Source organism: Melanerpes formicivorus, unplaced genomic scaffold (genome assembly GCF_026170545.1).
Source record: "Melanerpes formicivorus ecotype bairdi unplaced genomic scaffold, bMelFor1.0.p_v2 SCAF_6, whole genome shotgun sequence".
In the NCBI taxonomy this organism is placed as follows: Eukaryota; Metazoa; Chordata; class Aves; order Piciformes; family Picidae; genus Melanerpes; species Melanerpes formicivorus.
The window spans coordinates 7,822,313-7,849,196 of NW_027142358.1; the positions used below are offsets into that span (position 1 = coordinate 7,822,313).

General features: G+C 47.6%; 1 protein-coding gene across 1 annotated transcript in view; it reads left to right on the top strand.

The window, feature by feature from the left end:
• Positions 1–25,591, top strand: part of ARL3 (ADP ribosylation factor like GTPase 3) — a 31,109-nt gene extending 5,518 nt beyond the window's left edge. The window contains exons 2-6 of the mRNA XM_068139485.1: positions 4,547–4,690; positions 5,817–5,933; positions 10,816–10,866; positions 12,841–13,026; positions 21,482–25,591. Coding sequence (XP_067995586.1) covers positions 4,547–4,690; positions 5,817–5,933; positions 10,816–10,866; positions 12,841–13,026; positions 21,482–21,529 — 546 coding nt within the window. The 3' untranslated portion in view covers positions 21,530–25,591. The remainder of the gene's footprint in view (positions 1–4,546; positions 4,691–5,816; positions 5,934–10,815; positions 10,867–12,840; positions 13,027–21,481) is intronic.
• Positions 25,592–26,884: the final 1,293 nt, after the last annotated feature.

Consider the following 26,884-nt stretch of genomic DNA (forward strand, 5'->3'; position numbering starts at 1 on the left):
TCAGTCTGTCTCCTCATGGTGCTTGTAAAGAAAACCCTCACCACCAAGGACAAAGATGTTTTTAAACAAGCCAATCTGATATAGAACATAGTTTGCTTAACCCAGAGGTGAACAAGAAGCAGTTGCTGGCTGGCTGTGCCCAGCCTTGAGTTGCTCTCTATGGCTGCCTTTCTCCAAAGGCTGCACACGCTGCCACGCTGTGCTGTTCATTATCTGAACCGCATCTGCAGTTCCCTTCTCTGTTACAGATGCCGCAGTCTGCTTAGTTTTGTGGAAATTATGTGCTGCCTTATAATTCCTGTGAGTTTTCTCTGCAGCTCCTCAGCCAGCTAACATCCCCACTGTCCTGGTTGAGACTTGTCCTGCTGCTCACCTCAGACACCCCAGTAAGTGAGTGCTGCTGGCCTGGCTGCCATGCAGGCATCCTGAGCATCTCCTCATTGCAGGTTAGGTCTCAGCATTGAGACCTTCTATTTTACTGCCCTGTTACAAAAGCTCATTCCTATTCTGTTGCTTCTGAGCATCTTCTTTGCACCAAATTTTTCCACTTCATGGCTTTATACCTAACATCTCCCATCAATGACATGGAGTTGCTTTCTGACTCCCATCAACCCAAGTTTGTTTCAATGTCATGTTGGCAAGCAGGGAAGTGCTCGTCCACCAGTGTGTGTGCAGTAAGGGCTGCTTGTTCCACATAGCAATGGCATGCAGCAGGGAACTCAGCTGAGTTATTTTTTCCAGTCTGCTAAGCTGTCAGGAAATGCTTTCTGTCTTCCTAACCAATGTGCTCACAAGACCAATTAAAACATTTTTACAAGAAATGTTAGAAACCCATCTGAGCATGGCTTTCTTTAATCTTAAATCTTCACTAACTAGAGGGAGAGAGTGCTGAGGGCAAGTTTTAAATAATATTTACAAAATAGTAACAGTGATAGTAACCAATACTATTGTCTGGCTCATGATTTAAGTTGCGTGTACAAACCGTGTAACCTACTCTGGCAGCTACTGAAATAAAGTCCGGTTCCCTATGTTGGCTTGCTTGTCTTCCAGCCTTTAAAATCAGCTTACTTTATACCTTAGAGAATACTTTTATTTCTATATATATCCCCTCTTCTATTGGCTACCCCAGATAATCCTGTGATCAGCCATGCAGCAGTGTCACTTGAGCAGAATATGGAACGATGCTGATCGTTTTCTCATAGGCTGTCATACTAGCCCAGAAATAGCATTCATCTACAATGGGAGAAGCTCTATTAACATTTACAACTGTTCCTCTTCCTGACCCCTGAGAATTGCTCCGTGGTAGATAAGCAATACTTTGTAATACACTTCTTTGCACTCAGTATTTTGGGGTTGAGTTCTGAAACATAAAGTCTCCTAATCCCGATCTACTCCGGGATACGCAGCCCTGCTCTTAGCAAGTGGTGCTGTGAATAGGATTAGCATTTCAACAGCTTCTTTTTTTAACTGTGAGCAATAAACTAAAATAATAGAGCCTGATTCAGGGCTCTCTGAAGTCGGCAGTGGTACTTTGGCTGGTGTGTGTTGGCTTTGGGTCAGGCCCATAAGAATGGGAAACTCAGTGTTTCCCTGGGAAGGAGAGAGAATGTGTGAATTTTAGAGTTCCTGCTCCTGTGGGGTCTGTCCACACCAAGCTGAAACCCATGAATTTACAAGCCAACAAACACAACTGTAAATTCGACTGCAGGTGAAAAGAAAATGTGTTGCTAGTCATGCAGTTAAAACTTGGGGGTTTAATTACATCAAGGGCACTTAGGACATGCATGAAAACAAGTAAGCATTAGAGGTATTTTTGTTGTTTCATTTCCCTCAGACACGTCGCAGTACACACTGTCATCAGGGCAGAACAGGGGCTGGGCACTGTGACCAGGAAGATGAGCTGCTGGGTTGGGAGGGCTGGCAGCTGCACTTAACACAGCCCTTCAAATTCATTAGCTGTGGGCCCATGGGTAAGAGCCAGCTGTGAGCATCTGGGCCTCAGGGCCTGTATGTTTTCACTAAAAGCAGTCTGGAGATTTACTATGCCTGTGCTATGCAGGCATGGCACCTTCTACCAAGCAGAGCCCTTCCCTGATTAACTGGTCTGGAACAGGGCCTGAATTCCAGTGTTTTACCAGCCTGTTTATGAAATAGGTGATAACCTGAGCCTGCTTATTGGGCTCTAAGACTGCAGTTTTGCTGTTTCTTACGTGAGCTCTGGATTTCTCAACCTCAGCTTTGCAGAGTGCTGTTTAAAATCACCAGCAACAGTAGCAGTCCAGCAACTTTCTACAAATGTCCTTTAAACCCATTTTTACTAAGTGCCTTATACACTGTGCATGTATTTTGAGCTGTGTCTGATAATTAAATGGGAAATGATAAATGACTTGCAAATTGAAGCTGTCTAGAGGGGTAGATCGACTCTCACATGTGTTTGGGTCTGAGTGTGTTTTCATCCTGCATTACTGAAAGTAGTGCCATCACGAGTCCAGTTCTGGGCCCCTCAATTTACAAAGGACATTGAGACACTTGAACGTGTCCAGAGAAGGGCAACGAGGCTGGGGAGAGGCCTCAAGCACAAGCCCTATGAGGAGAGGCTGAGGGAGCTGGGATTGTTTAGCCTGGAGAAGAGGAGGCTCAGGAGAGACCTTATTGCTGTCTACAACAGGTAGTTGTAGCCAGGTGGGGGTTGGTCTCTTCTCCCAGGCAACCAGCACCAGAACAAGAGGACACAGTCTCAAGCTGCACCAGGGGAAGTTTAGGCTCGAGGTGAGGAGAAAGTTCTTCACAGAGAGAGTTTTTAGCCATTGGAGTGGGCTGCCCAGGGAGGTGGTGGAGTCACCATCCCTGGAGGTGTTCAAGAGGGGACTGGACATGGCACTTGGTGCCATGGTTTAGTAGTCATGAGGTCTTTGGTGACAGGTTGGACTTGCTGATCCTTGAGGTCTTTTCCAACCTTATTGGTTCTATTATTCTGTGACCTGTAGTCCTGGGTCCTTTCTAAAATGCTCCCCACTTTGGAGCACTGTGATGAGCAATCAAAAGTGATGGTTTCCAAAAGGCTGAGGTGGGGCTCAGTGCCAGAAGGGCGGGGGGGGGTGGTGGTGTTGCAGCGATGGCAGTTGCACCGTGTCCTGCAGTTCTTTATCTTGAGGACAGGTTTCTGATTGCTGTGATCTGGAGGGGATGGGAAGCAACCTTCACGGCTCAAATAGTCCTTGGCTCCCAGCAGGAATATTTAGAGGGTGTAGTTTCTCACAGCAACAAAGTACTTTATGACATTTAAGTGATTTACCCTTGTAGGTCAACAAGAAGTGTTGTCTTCATTTTGCAAATGGGAGAATGGAAAAGATTGAGAGATGGGCTCCAAGGGCCTAGGTTTGAGATGATGTTTGAACTTAGTTCCTGGCACTGGGTCTTACTGGGCTTCAACATGGGAATTGCCTGGGAGAGACAGAGCAGGAGCCCAAGGGCTCCAGATAGGGCCGTAGGTGCATTCCTCTCCCAGATTTGCCAAGCAAATTAGTTGCGAGAGCATCCATGTCCTCAGGCTGGGTCTCAGTGTGGTGTGCACTGCTCAGTGCTGCTCAGGCTTCAAGGAGTGGTCCCTGCCAAGCAGGGGGTCATAGAACAGTGTGGCAATGTGTCCAAGGACACCCTGGTAGTCATGGATTCACAGCTTGTTCCTCCGCCCTTGGCTTTTGTGGGGCCAGGCTGGGCAGTGAGAGGCAGGTGGAAGTGGGGTGATTTGCATCTTTTGGTTATGTGCCAGGATCCAGAATATTTTTGTTCCAGCCTTTTTAGAGAGGAGCAGGTCTCTGAGTGGTGGCACTGAGAGAAGCTTGGGTGTGCTGCTGTAACATGTGCAGTTGTAAATGAGCTGACCTGCATATTCTGTTTCCTAATCCTGAGTGATACTGTCAGCTCAGAGAGCTGAGCCTGGCTAATGACTGAAATCCACTGTGCTTTTCTTAGCTACCATGTGTGGTGATCTGAGATAGTTGTTAAGTGCTGCATCCTGAGAATCAGGACTGCACGTGCCCCATGGGTCCAGCATGTTTTAGGCAGATAAACAGGGTTTGAGATGATCTGGGAGTTACTATGAAAAGAACTGATGTCAGGTACATAGTAACCTGTGGTTAACTAGGAGGGAGATTAAATTAATGGGGTTTTCCCTCTGATAAAGATAATGAAGAGCTCACAAGGACTTGGTTTGCAGCTCCTACACATGATATGCGTAGGCAGTGTCTTCTTGGCACTGGGAATGCCAAACATCTGTGTGACAAGAGCATTGCAGCCTGTGGTGCGCCACACCGAGTGACATTTGTGCTGTCTGAGACCAGTACTCTCTGAGATGAAGGAAAAATAGGGGCAAGGCAAAAGCATAAAAGAGGAAATGGGAATAGGGAATGCAGAAAGGGGTTTCAAGGTGTCCTGGGATTCACTGCCATATGGAACCTATTTCAAGGGTGGAGGGCCTGAGGTGGTATGGCATAGGGAGAAGGACAGGGAGAAATAACAGCTATGATCTCTCTTGTGGACTTAGGGTTTGCTATCAATCCTGCGTAAACTGAAAAGCACCCCAGACCAGGAGGTGAGAATCCTCCTCTTGGGACTGGATAATGCAGGCAAGACCACACTCCTGAAACAGCTGGCATCTGAGGATATCAGCCACATCACACCAACACAGGTATGGCTTTTACCTGCCCAAGGCAGTTTTTGGGATCCCACCTACCTTACTATACAAAGCACTAATGATTCAGCAGAGTATTTCAGTAAAACAAGGAGCCACTGGAACCTGGTGCACCATTAAGTTTGTGTGTTTCTTCAAAAGAAGTTCTCTGAAGGAGCCAAAGAGCATCAGGCCAGATCTGTCAGGTAGTGTAAAAGTGGGTGAGTGCCATGGAGTTCTGCAGGAGGCTTTTGGGTCATGTTAGGGTTGCATGGATAAGACTTTGTTCCTATCGTCCTTGCCAAACAGGGGATACGTACAGGAGATGCTGCAGCACTGGGCAAAACACTGTCTCCTTGTATCTTTTATCCAGCCAGCTCCAAGAGTTCTGCATATTACTACACTCCCTCTCTGGTGCCTCTGGTCCCCTCTCTTTGAGCCTCGGGATTAGGTAGAGGGATAGCTCCCATCAGAAGCACTGCAGCATCGCTCCTGTGTTGACCAGAGGAGGTTGCTAGAGAGCTATGGGAAATGCTTCCCCCCACCCCCTAGCTGCCTCCTAAAGCTCTCATCCCTGACACCCCAAGCCCAAGCCCCAATCCCCAGGATGGTGTTGCCAGCCCACGCCACATCCTGTTTTTCTACTTGAATGCCCTTTCAATCGGTGCTCTAATTGATGAAATGGACCCTTCAGACATGCAGCTGTTGCTCTTTTAAGCTGGCATTAGCTGTGTCGTGTCGAATTGAGCCGAGACCTCTGGCTTCGTGTTAGCTGGGACTCTACTCAGCTTTCACAAGCTCGCTCCTGCTTCTCACAGCACCCTTGTTTTCTCCATATCTGCAGCTCTCCCACCTCTTCCTCCACCCGCCCTGCTGAGCTCTCCCAGTGCACTAACTGCATCATATGTCTCCATAGCCATGACAGTGTCAACCCTTGACCTAAGAGCACCAGCAAACTGATGGTTTGGTGGCTGTGTTTACTTTCACCAGTGCCTCTCCTGCAGCCAATCCATCTTTGTGACCGCCCAGTTCATCTTGCTGCATGTTGCAGGCATGGGATATATAAGGTGCTAATGTCTGCTTATGTACGTGATCCAGCCATTCAGGTTCATGCTCTGTGTGGCTTTGTTTCTGCTCTTTCCAGGGCTTCAACATCAAAAGTGTCCAGTCTCAAGGCTTCAAGCTGAATGTATGGGACATAGGCGGACAGAGGAAGATCAGGCCGTACTGGAGGAACTATTTTGAAAACACTGATATCCTTGTGAGTATTGGCTGCAGCTGAATGCTGTGCTCAAGCAATGACTTTCCAAGATCTCAGCCAGAAATTCAGGAACAAGTAATGTAATGTCCCAGTCCTCAGGAACACCATTGCCATTGTAACAAGAGTTATTCTGAGTGAAACGGCAAGACTGGTTGAGTGCAGTAAGAAAAATACAGTGGTGTTTGGAGAAGTCATTCAGTTGCGTGTTTTCCCTTTCGTGGGATGGTGCTGGTTATAGCCAGTTCCTTTCCTCTCATCTAGGGCTCCTTCAAATGAAAGAACATTAATAACTTGTAGTTTTCCCATCTATAGCTCCTTTCACCCAGGGCTCTGGAGGCCTATCATGGGTATTAATGACTTATGCCTCATGTGTAGAGGTAAGTTGGTGTGGTGCCTTTGTTTTCTTGCTGAGGAAACTGAGGCACACCAGAATTAAATGCTATGTCCAACATCAGATAGGAAAGCTTCTGGTTGATGGACATAGAGGACCCCCTTGTCTGTTCCTTTGTTTCTTTCATCATAAGACTGTTCTTTAATGTTTTTGGCATCCTAGATGCAATTACCTTACAATTAGCTACAGACGACTACAATTATATTAATAATTCAGGACCTTTTTGTTTCCATGCCAGAGCACATTATCCTGGGACCCTCCAAGTGCTGTCCTGACTAGTTTCAAAAGAGCACCTCTAATGTGCAGCCACATGTGCCCAGATGAAGGCAGGTTGCAGACTCCAGGCCTGTCCTCATCCTAAGCAATGTTGCTTGTGAAAACAGAGAAGAGGTGAGGTCTTCAGGGCTCTCATTGGAAAGCAGGAAGCTCTTTTGGAAAGGTGGCCTTCCTCCCTCCTGTCACTCACATGTACTCAGTAGTGTGCTTCAGTGCACTTCCACAGAAGAATCAGAGGAACTAGGAATAGGACTCTGCTTCAAGGCTCATGTCATGGCCCTGAAGAGCCTGGCTGTGCCTGCAGATTTAGAAAGCATTGTCCAACTGAAACTGTTGCTTAAATGGGACCAATAAACCCCTCAGTAATCTCTTGTGCAGATCCCCCAATTCAATCTTAGCTTGGAATCTGGTCTATGAGGACAGCCACCACAGCATAAACCTGGTTGGTTGCTCTTGCAACAAGTAGTGGTGAGGTCTCCCTAAGCAAAAGATCTGAGTTTGAGAATGTAGCAGGACGTACTCCGCATGCTCTTCCGTGGCCATCAAAAAGGGGTACATGGCATGGCTGTGAGGTGATTTGATTGTGTCCAAGTTCTGCAGCTGTCTGCGGTGGGGAGGCAGTAGGTTTGCAGGTCGAAGTCAACAATGTGAACCAGCAGCTAGGAGATCTGTGCCTGCTGTGGCAGGTGCTCAGGCTGCAGAGACTGCGCAACTGTAACACAGTATCTAGGAGGCTCTATTGGCAAAGGCAATGACCTACATCAGTGTGTGGGCTTACACCCTTCCCAGTTTGTGCTGTCTGGGAGGTGCAGAAATCAAGGTGAATTTGAGGACTGAAGGAGATGAAAGCAGTTGTTTTCTTTATCCTCTGCCCACCCCAGTTAAAGCAATGTACAGAGAAAACCCTTCTTTTCATGAGAGTAAGAAGTAGGTAGAAAGAAACAGAATCAGTTTGGGGGAAGCAGCATTGTGAATTCAGAGGGTATAGCTGGTGCATGCTACGGACCTGAGCTGCCCTGTCTGCACTCCATGCTGACAGTCAGTCCCAGACTGGGCCCTATTGGCATCTTAGATCAGTGCTTTGCTGTGTCTATACACACTGAAACTGGGATCAAGTCTTTCTACCAGCCCTCACCTTTGTTTTAGCCATTAATCTCATTCCCTGACAAACCTGGTGCAGGTTGTGCATCTCTAAATTGAGCCAACTTATCTCTCATGCTATTTCTTCATCCAGTCCCACCACTCGCAATTTCTGCCAAACCCACTTACTCTGGATTTAGTTTTGGCATGTTGCTCAAAGCAGGCACACAACTGTACAGGAGCTGCTTTATCAAGCTCCATTCTTCTGATGTAGAATCATAGAACTATTCAATTTGGGAAAGACCTCTTAAGATCATCAAGTCCAACTGTTGACCTAACACCACCATGGCCATTAAACCATGTCCTGAAATGCCATGTCTATATGGTTTTTGAACACCTCCAGGGACAGTGACTCCACCAGCTGCCTGGGCAGCCTCTTCCAATGCCTCACCACTCTTTCAGTAAAGAGATTTCTCCTAATTTGTAATCTAAACCTCCCCTGGCACAATTTCAGGCTGTTTCTTCTCATTCTGTCACTTGACACTAGGGAGAAGAGACCAACACCCACTGCACTACAAGCTCCTTTCAGGTAGCTGTTGAGAGCAATGACATCTTCCCTTAGCCTCCTCCGGATTAAACAACCCTAGTTCCCTCAGCTGCTCTCCATAAGACTTGTTCTCCAGACCCTTCACCAACTTCTTTGCCCTTCTCTGGGCATGCTCCAAGGACTGTTCAATCTGATGAGCTGTGCTAACAAGCACCAGAGCCAGAAACAGGCTCTTGTGTGGCCCTGGCCGTAGAAGGATGGTGGAGATGAGGTATACTACAGTTCCCAGGAGCCCTTGTTTCTGTCATCTCCTAAAACTATATTGCACAAAGTAGAAAGGACCCTCTAAAAGAGTATTAAAAAGCAGGAAGTGATTGCAAATTCAAATCTATGCAGGTGCCTTTGAATGAGAGCTTGGTCTTGCATCACACACCTGTGATATTTGGAAGCTTAACCCAGGCAAATAAGGTGTGGATATCTGGCTGATTGCATATTCAGACAGGCACCTGCAGCTATTTGGCACAGTGCTTTCTGGTTTGGAAGTAGGCACTCTGCACATACTCTGCCTTCTCTGTGCTGTGCTTTAGTGGCTTTTGCCCCGAGCACTGTTGTCTCCGATTCTCATCTTGCAAAATAGCTCCCTAGCAAGGAGCGGAGCGGCGCAGGAGGAAGCTTGGCTGGCACTCAGAACTCCTCCTTGCCAGCTAGAGAAGTACCGTAACATGGGAGGTGCCGCCTTGCAGCTGAGGAGTAGCACTTGAGTATTGCAGGCATGTGCTGCTGAGCTGTCCTGAAGGAGGACATCTGACAGTCTGCTGTCACCCTAGAGCACGACTGCCAGCCCTGCAGCTTCTTCCTTTCTTCTGCTCTTTCTTTCCTACCCCAAGTGCGATGCAGAGGGGTGAATGCTTGGGAGGGGCAGAGAGGACGGGCACAGCTGCTACAGTATTGGTGCATGTGCTTGGGATCAATTGTGGGGAGAGGCTGCATGGCAGGCTGTGCCCACAGGCCTTTCCCCACCACGTGGCACCAAATGCATGCGCTGCTGACGCATCCCCATGCGGCTGCCTCCAGCCCTACCTCATGTCCCCCAGCCTCTGTCATTGTGCATCAGCCTGGCTCCAGCAGGACCTCAGACCCCAAGTGATCAGCAGAGAGGGCTGTGAGGTTTGCTAGGTTACCTCCTGAGGCCTGGCACACAGATTGTCCTGCTGCGTGTTTGGTCTCATTTCAAACAACTCTTAACCCTGCATATTGAGGGAGTGCCTACAGTTTAATAGCTGTTGCTGCTAGAGATCTTCCCTCCCCCTACTCTTTGGTCGAAATTATCCTGGAAGCATGGAGTCTTATGCCGAGACTGCCTGCAAGGATGCCATTTATCTTGATGGCAGGGTGCTGTGCTCATCTATTCCCTGAAAACCAGGCTGACACTTGCTCCCTGTAAGCCACCAAAGAGCATGCAGATGACATGCTAGCAGCTTCAATCACCACTGATGGGGAATGGCAGGGACTGGAAGCAAAATGCTCAGTGTTTGTCACCAGTCCTATCCCTGTCTGCTGTCCTAGCACCCTTCTTCACAAACCTTCCTGTACTGAGTAGTGAAAAAGAGAAGCCAGGCTTTTCTTGCCTGAGTGTTAGAGCTACCTACAGGAAAGGACAATGGTTGGACTTACTAATTACATGTTTAGGATGACCTTTGAGGAGCCTTTTAGCCTGTGCAGACCTAGAGCTGCCTTCACTGAGAAGGCTTATTTGCTTTTACAGAAGGAAATCAGCATGTGCTGTGCTGCCTGGAGAGGGTGGAGGCCTCCTCCCAAGGCAGGGATCCTGTGGGCTGAGGCATCCATCCTTCTCCATACCAGAGCAGAGGTGTCTGTCTGGGACCTCCTCGTGGACCATCAGATGTGGTGCCCAGCCCTGAGTGGGTGGCAGGATTCTGCTGTCAGTCCTTGCGAACCAGCTGCTCACTGTCTATTCCATCATACTGGTGGACAAGCTGGAACCTGAAGGTGTAGTCTCACAGGCTGGATCCAGACCTTCTCCCCAGCCGCTTGCTCCAGAAGGTTGCAGTAGGATCACGTGATGGAGAGGAATTCAATGTCCCAATATATTCACCCCCTAAGTGCCATTGTGAGCCTTGGTGGTTTAGTGAGGAGGTGATTTGTCTTGCTAGAGGGCAGCATGGCGTAGTCACACCAGTGCAGTGCTTGTTCACTGTTCACTAGGGTGAAAGACCACCTCTTGCTTCCCAGGTTTTGGCCTCTCGTGCTCAGCTTCCAGTTACTTGAGAAGATACCAGGCAGTCGCCTGTTCTCTTCAGATAATAGATGCTGTGGAGGTGGTGAGAGTATCCCCAGTACTGCCTCCAGCTCTTTCCTGATCCTACCAATGTGATTGCCCATCCCCTCAGCTTCAAATAAGGCAGTTCCTTTCAGAACATCACGAAGTTTTGTCAATGTTTGCTATCCATAATACCATGAATCTCTGTGGCCAGAAGCGTAACGATCAGGCTCAGCTCACTTAAGCACGTGACACCGTGGAAGAGTGTCTTCTGGGAGAGTAACTTCTCCTCTCATTTCTTTTTCAGATCTATGTCATTGACAGTGCAGATAGGAAGAGGTTTGAAGAAACAGGTCAGGTAAGTTACATATGCCCAGCCTCCTTTGAAGTAACTCGGTGCTTCTGAGTGCCCTTTGCACACAAAAGTTAGGAAGACGATTTTGTTGTTTATGAGGGAAATTTGCATTTCAAGAGAGACTTGCCTTTCAACATCAATGCAAGATTATTTTGGTAGATGGGAAACAAGGAAAATAGGTAGCCTCATTCCGTTTAAATGGAGCACTTTTCATTAAAGTTATACAATAACAGCAAATGGAGCCCAATACTGAAAGCAAAGACTTCTCTGAGTCCTTTAAACCTTGCCAAACCAAGACCCTGAGGAATCCTATTTTCTTATTTACCAAGCTGAAATGGAAATCATATTGACTTGATTGTCTTTTGGATGTAATTGACAAAAAAAAAACCAAACAACAAAAAATAATAACACTTAAGAACTTCGTAACTAGGACTGGCCAGGAAAGAAGGTTTCCATTTTGCAAAGTTTGGAGGTTTTGTAACGTTTTGTGATTTAGGATGGGACGAAAATAGGACTTTTGAACATTCTTTTGTAAAACTCAGAAAGTGCTGGTGTCCCAAAATAGCTAGCAACAGATTTACCCCCCCCAGAGACTGGAGATTCAGTTTAAAGCCCTCTGTTCCGCTTGGTTTGAAGGAGGCACTTGATCTTTCTCAAGTATCATGGACACACCCTAACAGCAGAAGGGTTGGTTGTTGCAGGGGTAGGGGGAATCTTACCCCTGTTGGAGCTGTTTCGTTTTCTATCGGTAATTGAATGTACATTGGGCAAAAGAGAGGGAGGGGAGGCAGAAGCCTGGAGCGTTTGCCTGAGTCAGGCAGGCGGCCGCAGCCCGGACCCCTCATATTTCCGCAGACGCTTTTGGTTTCAATAAATCATCTGTGTCAGATGGAAGACCTATTTTGTGGAAACATTCCTGGCCAACTCTGTTTATAACTCCATTCTCTTATCCTGGTTTCCAAACCAAACATTGCTTTTGGGGGGATGGAGTCAGATTTCCGCTGCAGTTCAGCGTCTCCCTGACTGCGCTCGGTTTGTCCAAAAGTTTCTAGCCACTGGATGGAAGATGTCAGGACAGTATCTGAAAGGATGAGACCTTTCTAGCTAAAGAAGGAGTCCACAGAAATCTCTTCTATCTGCAAGCAGTCCCCACAGGATCAAGTTCTGCTGGGTTTGTCATACGTTCACCTAGGGAAATGACTTGAGACTGTGTGCTTGTTTCACACGAAGCCATTGCACAATCCTAGACATGAAGTGTTTCTGCCATTGTTGGTCCACTGCAGATTCAGATTTGAATTAGTAAAAGGCATCTCTCTGAGTCACCCAATTTTGAATGAACCATTTCTCAAGATGCCACCCAATGTGTGCTGTGCATATGGAGCCAAAATCCAGATAGTAAAGCTGATCTAGCTTGTCTTCAGATAGCCAGTGCCTTCAAAAGCATCAGTATTTTCTTGTGGGAGGGAGATTTCCATTTCTGGGGAAAGAAACAGTCCTCTCCCACTCAAATTGCAGTGTATAAAACTTGGAACAAAGCCCTGAAACTCATTGTTAGCAAAGATACTAGGGCTGGTGTCAACAGCTGCTCAGGTGCAAATGCCAGTCAAGCAATAGCTTCAGACAGATTCCTCATACTGACAATTTACATGGATTTTGCTGTGTCATCAATTTTGATCTCCTAGCAGCAGGGACTGGTGAAACACAGAGTTGTAGCCTTTAAGGCAACTGCTAATTTCAGACCAAGATGAAGATTTTTGTAACCTGTAATTGGAAGGAATAGCTTTTGAACCTTGGGCAGAGATGATTGTATACATTTTTGCTCTCTTATAATATAAGATCTAGGTTTCAGTGGAACACATTCTTCCAGCATTTGTCCTAAATATATTTCTAATTAGAGACAACCACTGGTGGTTGAAGGCTTTCTTCCCTTCCCTCTCTCCATCTTCCCCTTACCCCACTCCCTTTTAAATGATATAGGAGCTGGCAGAGCTTTTGGATGAGGAAAAGCTCAGTGGAGTCCCCGTGCTCATATTCGCTAACAAGCAGGATCTGCTGACGGCTGCCCCTGCTTCGGAGATTGCTGAGGGACTGAACCTACACACAATCCGGGACAGAGTCTGGCAGATCCAGTCTTGTTCAGCTCTCTCAGGAGAGGGAGTACAGGTGAGGCTCTGGAGAAGGCTTGTTGTGCCAGCAGACCATCTGTAAGAGATTGTTGTCTGTTGATCTGCAGGGTGGGGCTGGACTGGCTGCCTCATGAGGGAGGGTCAGCCCAGCCAAACCCTCGCAGCGCGGAACACGGGGGCCATGTGTCTCATCGTCCGTGCAAAGGGAAGGGGGAGCTGTGGGGCCTTGTGATCTCTCCCTCCCCTGGCAAAGGGGAGAGTGATTGCATCCCAACCCAGGACCCCTTGGCTGGGCCAAATGCAGACATTGATTTATTTTAGAGAGACTGCTGTCAGGTTAATCATTTTCACAAAACAAATTGTCTTTTACTATTAACCCCTTTGACTGCTACAAGTGTGCACTTTAGAAATCTGCTTTACCTTCACTGTTAATGTTGTTTGGCATTTTGCTCCAGCCAGGCGCCAGAGAGAAGCCGATCAATTTCTCTGATCAGGAGAAATGCAGGAGTTGCACGCAGGGCAAGGACCGCTTCCAAGGACAGCATGTGGGGCAGCAAAATCCCACCAAGGGGTTGAAATGTGTTCCTGTGCTGAACTGTAGTGGTTGTGTCTCGGGCTCTTGTGCTGTATCTGGTTCCTGTGGTACAGTAACTCTTTGTAATGTAAATGGCACCTAGGCTTGTTTATTTCAGTCTCAGGCTTTCCTGAATTAATGAAATATTTGCAGTGCTTGCAGTAGGAGCAGGCAGGAGTCCTCCCTTCACTGATATTTAAAGAAACAGAATAGTGAAGATACTTATCTTCACTGCAGTTTCAGTAAAAACTTACTTGCAGGTGTTAACGTGGCTGTTCAGGATAGTCAGCTCTCAAGCTGAGTTTGAAGGGTTGCGGTAGAGGCCTGCAATATGGAGTGGGCAGTAAAATGGCAGATGAAATTCAGTGTTGACAAGTGCAAAATAATGCACATGAGGAAGAACAATCCTTACCATACACGTGTGTTGATCGGCTTAAAATTAGCTGCCATTACTCAGGAGCAGATCGCTGGGAGCAGCAGCTTAGTGCTCATCGAAGGCCAGAATGAAAAATCAAACACTAGAGAATTGCCAGAGAGCAAATAAGAAACATCCCAGCAAATATTTCTATTGTAGCAGAAGAAAGGCATGGTGGGCCCATATGTTGAACGTGACATTTCATTGCTGCCTCTGCCCCATCTGAAAAGATTTACGCAGTAGTAGAATCGTAGATTCCAATCAAAAATGAGGTTGAAGGGTCTTCAGAAGACCTTGAGATCAACCTCATGTTTAAAACAGGTGTCACTGTGAGTCTAGAGGAGGTTGCTGAGGACCTTGTCCAATCAAGTTATCTCCAGGCATGTAGAATCTACAGCCTCTCTAGGTTAAGTTCTAGCACTTACCTACCCTCGCAGTAAAAAATATTGCCCTTATACCTGCTGAGAATTAGTAGGGATTTGAGAATCCTCTGTTGAGAGTGATCAGTAACACAGAGCAGCATCTGTACACAACTGTAATAAATGAGTTAGGACTTGCAGGTTGGAAGAGAGAGGACAAGAGAGTGGGAGCATCTTCAGGATTTAGTAAATAAGGTCTAAAAGTGTCAGACTGTATGCTGGTTCTCATGTTGCTAAAGGAAGGGTGTTCCTAATGGGACAACAGGACAGCAGCTTAAATAAAAAGAAGTGCTTCTCTGCAAGTTGTGTAATTGCAGATCTCATTGCCACAGGATGTTGTGGAGATCAAAGATATCAGTTGGTTCAGAAAATTACTAAGTGAATGTCTGAAGAAGAGAGATGTAGGCAATCACTGACCACTAAGATTTGGAGGCAGCTTCTGAACGAGGAACAACTTCGGTCACGGACTGTGAGGGAAGAGTAGAACAGGGGAGATCCTCTTCTTTCAAGCATCCGTTCCCTTGTGATACAGAAAGAGGGTGCTGGCCTGGATGGACCACTGGTCTGATCCAGTAGAGCAGTTCTTATTTAAAGTTCTTAACCTGATGTTCAGACTTAAACATGGTAGATGGTGTCTGCCAAAGGGCCTTTATTTAGGTAGCTAAGGTAGAAATTAGCTCAGCTATGTTGTAGCCAATCTTGTGGAAGGCTTCATCTCTAATCTTTTATTTTGAAGTGGTGGTGTTAGAGGGAAATGCATTCCACAACGGCAGTGTATACTCAGGTCCAAAGAAATGTGATGAGGAAAGTAAGGCTGCGCTTCACAGGGCCACAGGCAGGCACAGGTCACCTTCTTCCCTTGTCCAGGCCCTCCTCTACTTTGTGGAAATCCGTGTGAGGTCTCTAGATGAATTACAGGGACACATGTTGGATGTGGAAGAACTGAATGATGGAAAGTGTCACTTTCTGTTTATGAGGTTTGAAAAGTGTCTCCTTCTCAAGCTGACCTGTGGGCACACTTTGTCGATAGCTCCTTCTTACTGTGCCTTCTCCTTGAACTACAGTGCATTCCTGTACATTCAGTAGAGTTATTTTACTGCAAAGTTACACCCTTTACCAGGGAAATGAAAGCTGCTGCTGCATTCATGTCCAGAAAACAGTAGACAAGACCTAAATAAAAGTGTTTGCAGGCCTATATATTTAGTTCATCATGCTTATCTAGACAAATTAATTTAGATGCAGGCCAGATAAGATCCTGCTTTGTTGTCTGCAGTCTCATTGCCCTGAATACTGCAGCTTATTCCATAAATTATTATTGCAGAAAGGTCAGGGAAGTGACAAACTCTACACCTTGTAGGAAAAAGAGCCCCTGCCGTAACTCCAGCCCTGTCAAATCAGACAGCAGGAATGCCAAGCCGTCCTTTTTCTTGGAAACTCATTGAGCAAAGTCAATTTGGCAGGTGGCTTTTAAACTAAACCTGAATCAGCCCAGGAAGAGATGGTGTCTGCAGTGCTGGGACTCTAAGGGGAAGGTCAAGATGCTCAAAATTCAGGGGAACCAAAGAAGGGCATGTTTAAAGAGTGAGATTAAGAAAGATGTTTTTGAGGATTGTGGTGCACAGTGTCTCTAGCAGTGGCTCAGAATGGGAGCTCTCTCCGTGTAGTTAAATCTTAGGTCACTGCTTTAAGGACTTTGACAAATGACAATGAGTGACAGCAAAATAGATGTAGACATGGAAGCATCAGGTACTCAGAAGGAAAGCCAAGGAGCAAGCACACTAACCATCACTGCTGCTGGAATGTATGAGCTAGAGTAAAACTGGAGACATTGCTGATGGATTTTGCAAGGAAAAGTAGTGGCATATCTAGTACTGAGCACATGAAGGAACAGAGTTCATAGAGGAAGACTTTTGTGATAATCTGAAGGAAGAGCAATGAGCAAAGATAAATAATGTCAATAGATGAAGGAGAAATAGTTTGAAGGTCATTTAATTAGTTTAGCTGCTAGCACCATGGTGTATAGAATTGGGTAGTTAAGACTGGGGATTTCAAGGTTAATGAGATTAGATTATGGTTAATAGAACGATATAAATTTAGAGAATTTAACTATTATTTGAAATGGGTTATTTAATAAAACTGTTAATTAAGGAGGGAATCCATATTGCCATCTTCTCTTTTAAAATTAACTGCTGGGGACTCTGGAAAAGAGTCCCAGTAATGTCCTGGGTAGGCTCAGAAGAGAGGTGACAGGGTTAACTGGAATCTCCATGCAGTGTCCTCTGGAAGCCAGCTGGTAGCCCCTGTTTGCCAGCTGAAGACTCCATACCCCCTGACTGTAACCATGGGCAGCATTTCTCCTGTTCTCAGAGTTCATGGTGCACTTAAGGGAGGTGTGGCATCCCTCATGCTTAAAGGCTCTTTCAAGCAAAATGTCTGCTTGGGTCTGATATTATCCTTCAGGCCTGGTCAGGAAAGCCTTTCCGCTCACCACTGCCATTTGTACTCTGCCTCTGGAGCAGTCTTGCACCAGCTGACACTGAGACCCTTGCACAGAGTATAGCAAGTGAAGAAGGTGACCACTGACAACAGCAGAGAAACATAAAGGAGCTGTTTGCTTGACAGCGGCTCTGTGGTGCTACACAGGCTCTCTTAGGATTGTATTTTGTGACCACAGCTCCAGTTGTAGTTGTTGGCATGCAAAAGCTCCAGCCAGGGTAGGGCGAGCGCAGGCAGGACTCCTCTGCTTTCCAGCCTGCCCTCTTGCTGGAGGTGTTATTTAGGGGGCAGGCTATGTGTCAAGACTTTGGAGTGGTTCTGCAGCTTGTTTTTTGTCATAAGCAAGAGCCTCTGATCAAGGCATCAGGAGCTCAGCCTGCTCCAAGGAATCATCGTCCAGAACGATTCTGCAGTGTATTGTGTCTGAAGTCTCCCAAGGATCATGGCCCCCTGGAGACCATTAAAAGCCTGTGGAACTGAGAGTAGCCACTAAACTTCTCTAATTTATGCCAGAGCTGGTCTGGCCCAAAGGACTATGGGAAGCCTTCTCCCTGCCCAGTTGAGAATGAAGCCCAAGACCTAAGTTACACTGATGCTGGAATCCAGCTCTTCCATAAGGGAAAGACTCAGAACGTGACTGCCCTTAAGGATGTCTTAGCCAGTGCAGGCTGGTTGAGGATATTCCCCATCTTAAGGTTCTGGGGCTACTTGTAAATGTGATTTAAACCAATTGCAAGGACTGCAGCTCTGCTGGGGCAAGCAGAGCCAGTGCTTGCTGAGGAGCAGCAGCCATGTTTGCAGATTCCAAGGCGAAGTGTTGTGCGATTTTTAAGTAGGGTAAAGGAGGACTCCACCGCGCTGCGTCAGGGTTGCAAGGTCTCTGAGCACAAAAGGAAAACTTGCACCCAGGCAAAACCAATGGGTAATGTACTTGCAGGAGCCTGTAAAAGCCAGTCTGTATGGTGACTGGAGGTGCAAAGAAATAGCAGATAATGAAGGTACAGCCCTAGCTGTGCAGAGGGAGAAGAAAGCGACAGTTAAAATAACACATACCAAAAATGCTAGAGATGGAGAATTTTGCACTTGCCTGACCCAATTTGTTATGGCAGACTGAGGATTACATGAAAGGATTAAGCTTCGCTGTCCTTAAGGTCACATCAGGGGTCACAAGTTTGTGGCCTTGCCTGATCCCTGGCTTGCAGGGGAGCAGAAATCAGGCAGCTTTTTATGGGGTGGAAGGGACTTGTTCGCTGTGTTTGAAATAAGATTACTTCACTCCCATAACTGCAAAGCTGATGATGCAGAGAATAAGCAAGCAGTGGGCTAATCTCAGGCAGGACATTTTATTTTTCCCAGGGAAGGCCCTACCAGCCCTTTCCCAAAGGGTGTTCACATACAACTCCCTTGGCACAAAAGCAGATGTGACTGCAGCAAGGCAGAGTTGTGCTGAGCAGCATTTCTCTGCAAGGAGCATTATCCTCTTCCCTGGAGTTCTCTCGCTTTTCTTTGGTAAAGTTTACTATCTGCTTGTTAAGGAGCTAAGAGAGGCAAAGCTGAAAGATCTGAAATCCTTCCCTGGCTAAGTTTTCCCAGGGTTGACTTGAGGCTGGAATACTAATACTGTATCCGTCTCCATCCTCAGAGTACCTGCCAATGTCTCTGCGTCTCAACAAAGCAGCCCAAGGACATCTATCAACATCTAAATGTTACTGTAGGGATTGTACTTCCTGCACAGAGCCATCTTTTAAGCATGCAGATATAGGGACAGAATGTGTAGGGACAAAGGATGACAACAATGGCCTCCTTGTGGACTTGACTCTTTCAAGCAACATTTCCTCCTTCCTGTGTGCCTTCCCCATAGCAGCTCTTTGTGTTTGTAGCAGCCTACCTGGCTTTCTCTTATCTTGCCAACCCTCCATCCTGCTTTAAGCTTGAAGTAGAAAAACTGCAAGCATACCTTTTCCTTTCTCTTGCTTCCCTTTGCATGTGCTATTCTCCAAAGCATTTGGGGACACTTTAGAACATCACCACCACACACACCCTGAGAAAGTTCATGCCTAAGCTATGGGTGTCGCTGCCGTGTGGCTGCAGGTGAGGAAGGTGCCTTACACGTATCAATTCCATATAACACGTGCAGAGCCAGGCACACTCGGGTTTTCTTTATCATTGTCAGGCAGGGAGATATTTACAAGCAAATGTCATTTTCCCTGTCAATTAACTCGTGTCAGAAGAGAGTTTTCAAATTCATTCCTGCTTTAAAAGTTGGGTGACCTACTTAACGTATTTGAAGCCTGTTTGGAGTTCACCTTTCCTCTTGCATTTTGCTATGTCATTCTTTTGCCCTCATTATATGCTTGATGCAGCCAGGCTCCCAGCCATGGTAAATCCCATCATAAACTCTGCTTTATGACACTGGCCGTGCTGGTGCTGAAAGGCTCTGTCTTTCCCCTTCCTCAGCTCCCACATGGCAGCAGGCAGTTTTAATCACTGTGAATTCAGGTTGTGGTCAGATTAGGTGGAAGATAGGATGCGTGTTTGTTGTTTTGCAGTGATGTATTGTTTCTGGGATTACTGTGCTGAATAGCAGAGGGTGTCAGCTGATATTTATTACTTTAAGCTGTCTCAGCTGTTCTGGTTCAGCAAATAAACCTACATTCAAAATGAATGAGGAGCTCTGCTTGCCTTGTATGCCATGATGTGTGCAAATGTGATTATTGCTTCCGAGGCAGGGGAAGCTGAAATCGTTGTGGGAGCGTTTTTCAGTTATTTATTTATTTTCACTCTTTGCAGGCAATCATGCAGATTTCTAAAGCACACAATCAAGCCAAAGGCTTGACACCTCTCCTCCTAGCCCCATTGTTAAACCCTGGCATTCCTCATGCTGGGAATCGCCGGCTCCCTCTCTCTCTAAAGTGATAAGCTTTAAACCACGCTATTGATTGCTTAAGGCATTACATGTTTTACACCCAGGTTATCAGTGTTATTGAAAGGGGAAGACACAAAGCTACTGGGCCTTAAAATGAATCTACCTCTCGTCTTTTCCCATTTGCTCTGAGGATTTCAGACAATTTGTTTTACACTGATCTCTGCTGTGGAGATAAATAAATGAAACTGGAGACATCAGCCCTCCCCAAGGTTAGAGTTAGAAGTGTTATTAGTGTAGGGCCTCATGTGCACCCCAGCACAAGCTGGGCTCGCTTATTCTTTATTTAACACAGCAACAAGGGCTGATTTCAGAAGTTGCTGCTCCCCTTCAGATAAGAAGTGTCACATAGCATAGCTATCAAGGTGAATTGGTATTTTCAAGTGAGAACCTCTCTGCTTCTGATTAAGCCCTGAGGACTCCCTCTCTTCTCTCTTAACTCTTTAGCTCCCCTCCGACTTGGCCATCTTCCTGGCTGAGGGGCAACAGGGAGGCGTGGCAGTGTGTGTCTTGGCTCACCCCAGGGGACTGCGGCGCTGTGCCTTTGACTGCCTAGCCTTGGGGCAGCTGAGGTCCTTGGCGGCCTTTGGGCCGTTTGGGGACAAGGACACAGGAAGCCAGTGACAATGCTACCCTAGGGCTAGCAGTGGTGCTGACCCAAAAGCTCTGGTCTTTCTCAGGGGCTAACCACCGTTTTAATGATCTGAAAATGACCACTGAGTACAGTGAAATCCCACCCCCACAACCCCAAGGTGGTGGTTGACCGATTTCCAAGCACAAAGATTTGCCACTCTCCTCTCATGCACAAAACCCCACCTGCCTTCTTTCTGTCCTCAGCTTCCCTGTTGGCAGAGGTGCCTGATAGGCAGGGTGGAGGTAATGGTGGGACAGAGATAGGAGGAGACTGTGCGTCTTGCACTCTGTCATGCACATCTCACAACAGATTAATGACAGAAGCAGATAAAATGTCACTTTGCCCTTCAATAGCATATCCCATTCTGGGATCTCAACAGTAAACTCATGACTTGGGTACTCACAGCACAAGAGTGCATACATTTTTAAGGAAATCCTCAAGAGTGTGTCAGCCTCTTAAAACATGGCCACTGCTGCTCACTGAACTTGTGTATGCCCCCTGAGGGCCCATTTTTTTTGTGGTCCCTGAGGAGCAGGGTCCAGATTCAGTTATTGCGGTGACTTTCGTGGCTCTGGGTTGCAAGGCTTGCAGCTGAGCAGAGAATTAGAGTTGTATTCTTAAGGGGAAGCTGACTGTATAACACGCAGCCCCCTGAAATCCAGGGGCTCAGGGATAAGGTGAGGGGCCCGAGGTTATGCAAATCAGCTGTAGCTGGACCTGGAACTGAGCCTTCGTCTGCCGCTGATGTACCTTGACTGCAGAGCGATCCTTTCTCGAAGGACATAGACGCAGCAACGCGATGAGACAATGATGCTTGTTATGGTCAGATGAAAGATTTAATAACCTCTGGGTGACAACATCTGCCGAGCAAGGAAGCTCTCGCAGTCGTAACCGGCGGCAGTCCCGGGCACAGAGGGCAGGCGGGGGGTAGATGAGGAGGCAGAAGGCGGTACTTGCCGAGCGGCGGGCGAGGGGGGCTGAGGGATTCCTTTTCCCTTTGCTTGACTAACGTTGCCTTTCTCTGTCTGAAGGACGGCATGAACTGGGTGTGCAAAAATGTCAGTGCTAAGAAGAAATAAAGCACTCCGAGCTGTGTGGAAATGGAGGAGCGGTGGGAGCAGAATTCTAGCCTGAAAACACTAATTTGCTGCTTTCTGACCAAATGTTTTTCCATCTGTGCACAGTTACAGCTGTTAAAAGGAGAAAAAGAAAAAAAAGGAAAAAAAAGGGAAAAAAAAAAAGGAAGCAAATGGGAACAACGTTGGTTAAACCTACTGCTGGATTTGGAACCTGACCTGCTCTTTCTTGGTACCCATTTTTATCCCAATAAAGGAATGGTGTATTTCCTCCCTATGCATAATAGTATTAAATGCTGATTAGCAAGCAAGTTTGTAAGCAGGGGCAAGACTGTGATTCAGTGTGGAGCAGCGGGAGTGGTGAGTTGCTGCAGTTGCTTAGATGCATAGGACCTGCCCTGTACCTGCAGGTTTGTGGTTGCTGAGGACACTGCTCAGGTGTCAGTCGCAGCTTCCCTTCAGTGACAGATAAAATGCAGTTGTGTTAACCAGTTGTGGGTAGTTGCTTAAAACAAAGCTGCTAAGGAGTCGTTGTTGTAATGAGGGTAGAGGAATTCCACATACTCCTATAGCCATAAAAGAGGAGTTTGATCATAATGAGGCACTGTTCCATCGCAGCACTGCTGCAGAAGGGAGAGAAGGGTTATGTGTTCATAACTGAAGCTCTTTACAGTTGGAATAATGCAGGATGAGTGTGCCTAGGGCTTTTCTCACAGCTGAAGGAGAATTTAGCCCAGCATTTCACCTTGAGCCAGCAAAAACATGGTTCCTGTGCTCAGTAAGTTCCATATGTGAGATTGGTCTTGATGTTGAGCAATCCCTGTTGATTTTCCCCTGATGTTAAGGCAACTCTGCAGCAAAATGCAATTAAGTCCATGATTACTTTCTAGAATGAGATACCAGGTCCCAGGTTTCCTTTTTGAAGTGTGCAAAATATATTCTTCTACTCCCCACACCTTCCCTGGCAGGCCTTGCCCAGCCCTTTGAGGGACTCAGGGGACCACCCCATAGCGGGCTGGCTGTCCAGGGCCTGAGGTCCCCCCAGCCTGGTGCTGGCTGTGGATTGCCCTAGTGCAGAGTCAGTAGCTTGAGGAACAGCAGATGGGAAACACTCTGGAATGAGGATTCATCCTTCCCCAGACTGGCTTTCCTCTAAAAGGGTGTAGTTGCTGAAAGAGGAAAGAGAACACGCTTTCCACCTCCTCATCCCTGATTCAAATCCAGCCCCAGCTGACTGTGAGCAGGAGTCATTAGCACACCAAAGCAGCCATGTCCTGCGTGAAGTGAGCTTGGTGACTCCTGGGCCAGTTTCTAATGCACAGATGGTAAAATAATCCCACTGCCCTGCTTGCCAGCTTTGTTTGCTGCCTGCCTGTGAAAGGCCAGAGAATGACTAGGGACTGCATTACCCCTTCCACCTCTTGGAGCCGGACCGAGGGGCAGCACGGGGAAAGCTGCGTGTACGACAGCATGTGGCTTTGCCACGCGTCAGCGAGTTGACTCATGGACCCAGGCAGAAGGCTGACACCCCTGGAGCTCCCAGCTCTTTGCTCCTCCTTTCCTCTGGACGTCTCCACCTTAGGGCAGAAACATCTGCACTGTAGTGAAGCAGCCCTTGGCTGCCTGTGTGCTACGGCCCTGCAGATTGAAATCATCTGAGGCTTATTCTGCACACAGCACCACCACCACCACCACCCCCCCCATACATGGGGAGGTACAGTAGCGGTTCAGGGGTTGATCGGCATGTAGTTCAGCTGTCTTTGCTGTGGCTGGGGGCAGGGGGACAGCTGGGAGAGCAACTGCTTTAGCAATCCAACTTTAATCTGCCTGCGTCTGTGAGTCAGCACCCTCTGAGTGCATCTGTCTCCAGCACCGAGGCAGGACATGCATGCTGGAGTAGCACAGCCTTGCTTTAAAAACCAGACGACTGGAGGGGGAGAGAGAGCAGGCTCAAGTGAGCTGTTAAGCAATCGCTAATGACACAAAGTGACACAGCTCCAGCTTTGCATGATTTGAGTAAGGAGTCATAAGATGAGGAGAGATGTTCATTTAAACATAGCTCGTTCAATCACTCCTCATCTGCAACAGCTTATCGGGAACCCCCCAGGAATCAGCCCTGCATGGTCCTGGGTCAGCTCAAGGAGGAGGAGTGCGTCGCAGCATCGCCTTTTCCTTGCACGTAATGCATTTGCCCAATGCAAATACTGTCAAGAGCTGCAGCCCTTTATTGCACGCACACCGTGCTGGCCCAGTGGTAGAGCTTGTGACAGATACTCCTGAGCTTTGGGTTTGCCCACACTGCGTGCCAGATGCAGAGTGAAATGCTTGGGTACCCCTCTGGTGGCCCGGGCAGGATGGAACAAAATCACCTTGGGAGCTTAGGCTTTGATCCTCCTTTGCGAGGCAGCTGAGTTTGTGCTTCCCTGCTCCCTATTTTTGATATCGGTGTCAAACTGTGTCACCTCACCTGTGCCACAGTAGCTTTCTAGATCCAAAATGCATCTGGGAGTTTAATTTGGTTTTTTTTCAGACTCACTTTGGTTAAACGTGGAAATGTGTGTAAAAGAAATATATTTAATTTTCCTGTTGCTCCAGTTTGAAAGGAAAACTTGCCTTGCTGAACTCAGGAGCGTGATGTGTTTGCTGGCTCATTTGGTATGTTTGCATGTATTGATTGTGTGCATCTGTACCAGCCAGAGCTTCACTTGTAATCCAGGTGGTTAATTTGGTTTACCTGGCGCCAGGTAGGGAGAGAGGAAGACCATGAGAGCGCGAGCTGTGCTGCGAGGATGAAGGCGGAGGGTTAAAATGACCATGGCTTAAGTAAATCACCCTGCAGTGATGGCTGTAAGTGCTCCTTGTATTGTAAACATCTCTCTGTGCATCCACCTGGTGAGAATGTGAAAGGATTTGAGGTTCTGTTCACTCGCCTCGCCTTATCTGAATGCATTTACATCCGCTGTACCCCCTGCGGGGCTCTGATCCCTCTTCGGCACCTGGTTAACTACCACCCATACAACTGTCTGGGGCCAGCTAAAAACGCCTGCCGCCCCTCAACAAAACCTCTGCCCCTCTCCCAGCCCTCAGCGCCTCTTTGCTTTACGGTAATTGCATACGCCGGGCTTTGTCCTTCCAACTCTGTCTGCTTTGCCCTCCTCTAAGTGAGGTTCGGGGGAAGCAAACCATCTCATTGGTATGGGTGGAGCCCACCACACATCGCATCAATTCATAGATTTTTAAAGTCAGAAGGGACCGTTAGGTTCCTCTCTCCTGACCTCCCGCATAACACAGCCCATTAAACGCCACCCGCCAGCACCATGACTTGCGGTTGAATTAGAGCACCTCTGGTAGGAAGGCACTGGGCCTTGATTTAAAGGCTTGGAGTGACAGACAGATCCACCCCAGACCTCCAGAAGTTTGTCGCAGGGGTTAATTCCCCTCCCAAGGGGAGTTTCGCCTCACTTTTACACCATTAAATCTGATTTTACCTTCGTGATAGATAAAAGATGCCTCTCCTGCTCCTGTCTTCTCAGAAGGGGAGAGATGATGGAGAAGTTAAATTCTCCAAAGGCACATCAGGAAACTCGAGTGCGAGCCCCTGCTCCGGCCACGGGCGCTGGGCGTGGGCACTCGTGCCCTGTGCCTGCTGCAGCTCCGCTGGTGGAGAGTGTCTCTCTTTGCCCTCAGGCAGCGCTTACCAAAGCCTCATGCAAGCTTCTCCCATTGCCCCCGCAGCAGCGCTGCTCCTTGCACGTCAATGCCGTTTTCCGTTGTCACCAATGTAACTGACTGCCAGCTGTATTTCCCAGCCCACTCCCACTCCCCCCTGCTCTACCGGGCTCTTCTGCCAAGGCAAAAGGTCGCGGCTGTTGCATTCCCTGGGCCAGCCAGGTCCACACAAGCTCTTTCTTTTATGTTCCCTTTTTGAATTTCACCAAAAAGGGATGTTGGCCATCGCTGGTGGTGTTGTTAGTGTGTACTTTAGATGTCTTTGTCCAAAAAAAAAAGAAAGAAAAAAAAAAAAGAAAAAAGAGGAAACATAATTAAAGTTTAGTAGAAAGACAACTTGTGTTTGGGAGTGATCCTTTTTCTTCAGCAGGCGCCTTCTCCTCACAGTTTTCCCTGCTTGCAGTCCAGGACTGCCACTTCCCAAAGAGCTACCACTCCGTCTGCAAAGCTGCTCTTCCACTGCCCCCCTCTGCCGCCCCACCAGGGACAGCTGCCGGTGCTAGAAGTGGAAGAAGCCTTTTTCTTTCTGCAATTTCACTTGTGCCAAGCCTCCAGAAGAGCCACCCAGCTGGAACAGCAACCTTCAGGAGGACCTTCTTGTTTCAAAAATTATTTTGTAGGTTAAAACAAAAAAAAAAAAAGGGTGATGTGAAACATGTTCCCTGCCCCCGACCTGGCAGGAAGGGAGAAGGGCAAAAAGAAAAGCAGCAAACCATTTGGGTGTGGCTCAGTGAAGGGGGGTCTGGAGGGGCTCCCGAGGGAAGGAAGCAAATTCTGGGCTTACTTCTTTTAGGAATAGAATAGAATAGAATAGAATAGAATAGAATAGAATAGAATAGACCAGACCAGACCAGGTTGGAAGAGACCTTCAAGGTCATCGTGTCTAACCCATCATCCAACACCACCTAATCAACTAAACCATGGCACCAAGCACCCCATCAAGTCTCCTCCTAAACACCTCCAGTGATGATGACTCCACCACCTCCCCAGGCAGCCCATTCCAATGGGCAATCACTCTCTCTGTGTAGAACTTCTTCCTAACATCCAGCCTAAACCTCCCCTGGTGCAGCTTGAGACTGTGTCCTCGTGTTCTGGTGCTGGTTGCCTGGGAGAAGAGATCAACCTCTGCCTGTCTACAATCTCCCTCAAGGCAGTTGTAGAGAGCAATAAGGTCACTCCTGAGTCTCCTCCAGGCTAAGCAACCCCAGCTCCCTCAGCCTCTCCTCATAGGGCTTGTGTTCCAAACCCCTCACCAACTTTGTTGCCCTTCTCTGGACTCGTTCCAGCAAGTCAACATCCTTCCTAAACTGAGGGGCCCAGAACTGGACACAGGACTCAAGGTGCGGCCTAACCAGTGCAGTGTACAGGGGCAGAATGACCTCCCTGCTCCTGCTGGCCACACTGTTCCTGATGCAGGCCAGGATGCCATTGGCCCTCTTGGCTCCTTACCGTTCCTGCAGCAGGATGAGCCAAAATGCGAGGAACTGTTGGAGGTCTTCAGAGCATCAGCTGCTCCCTGCACGGCCAGGATGCCTGCAAGGCTGCTGGAGCTGCTGGACAAAGCCATTATCGATGGTCACACTTCATTCCTTCCCACGTCGTTTTTTTCTAAGGCATGCTTCCTACCAG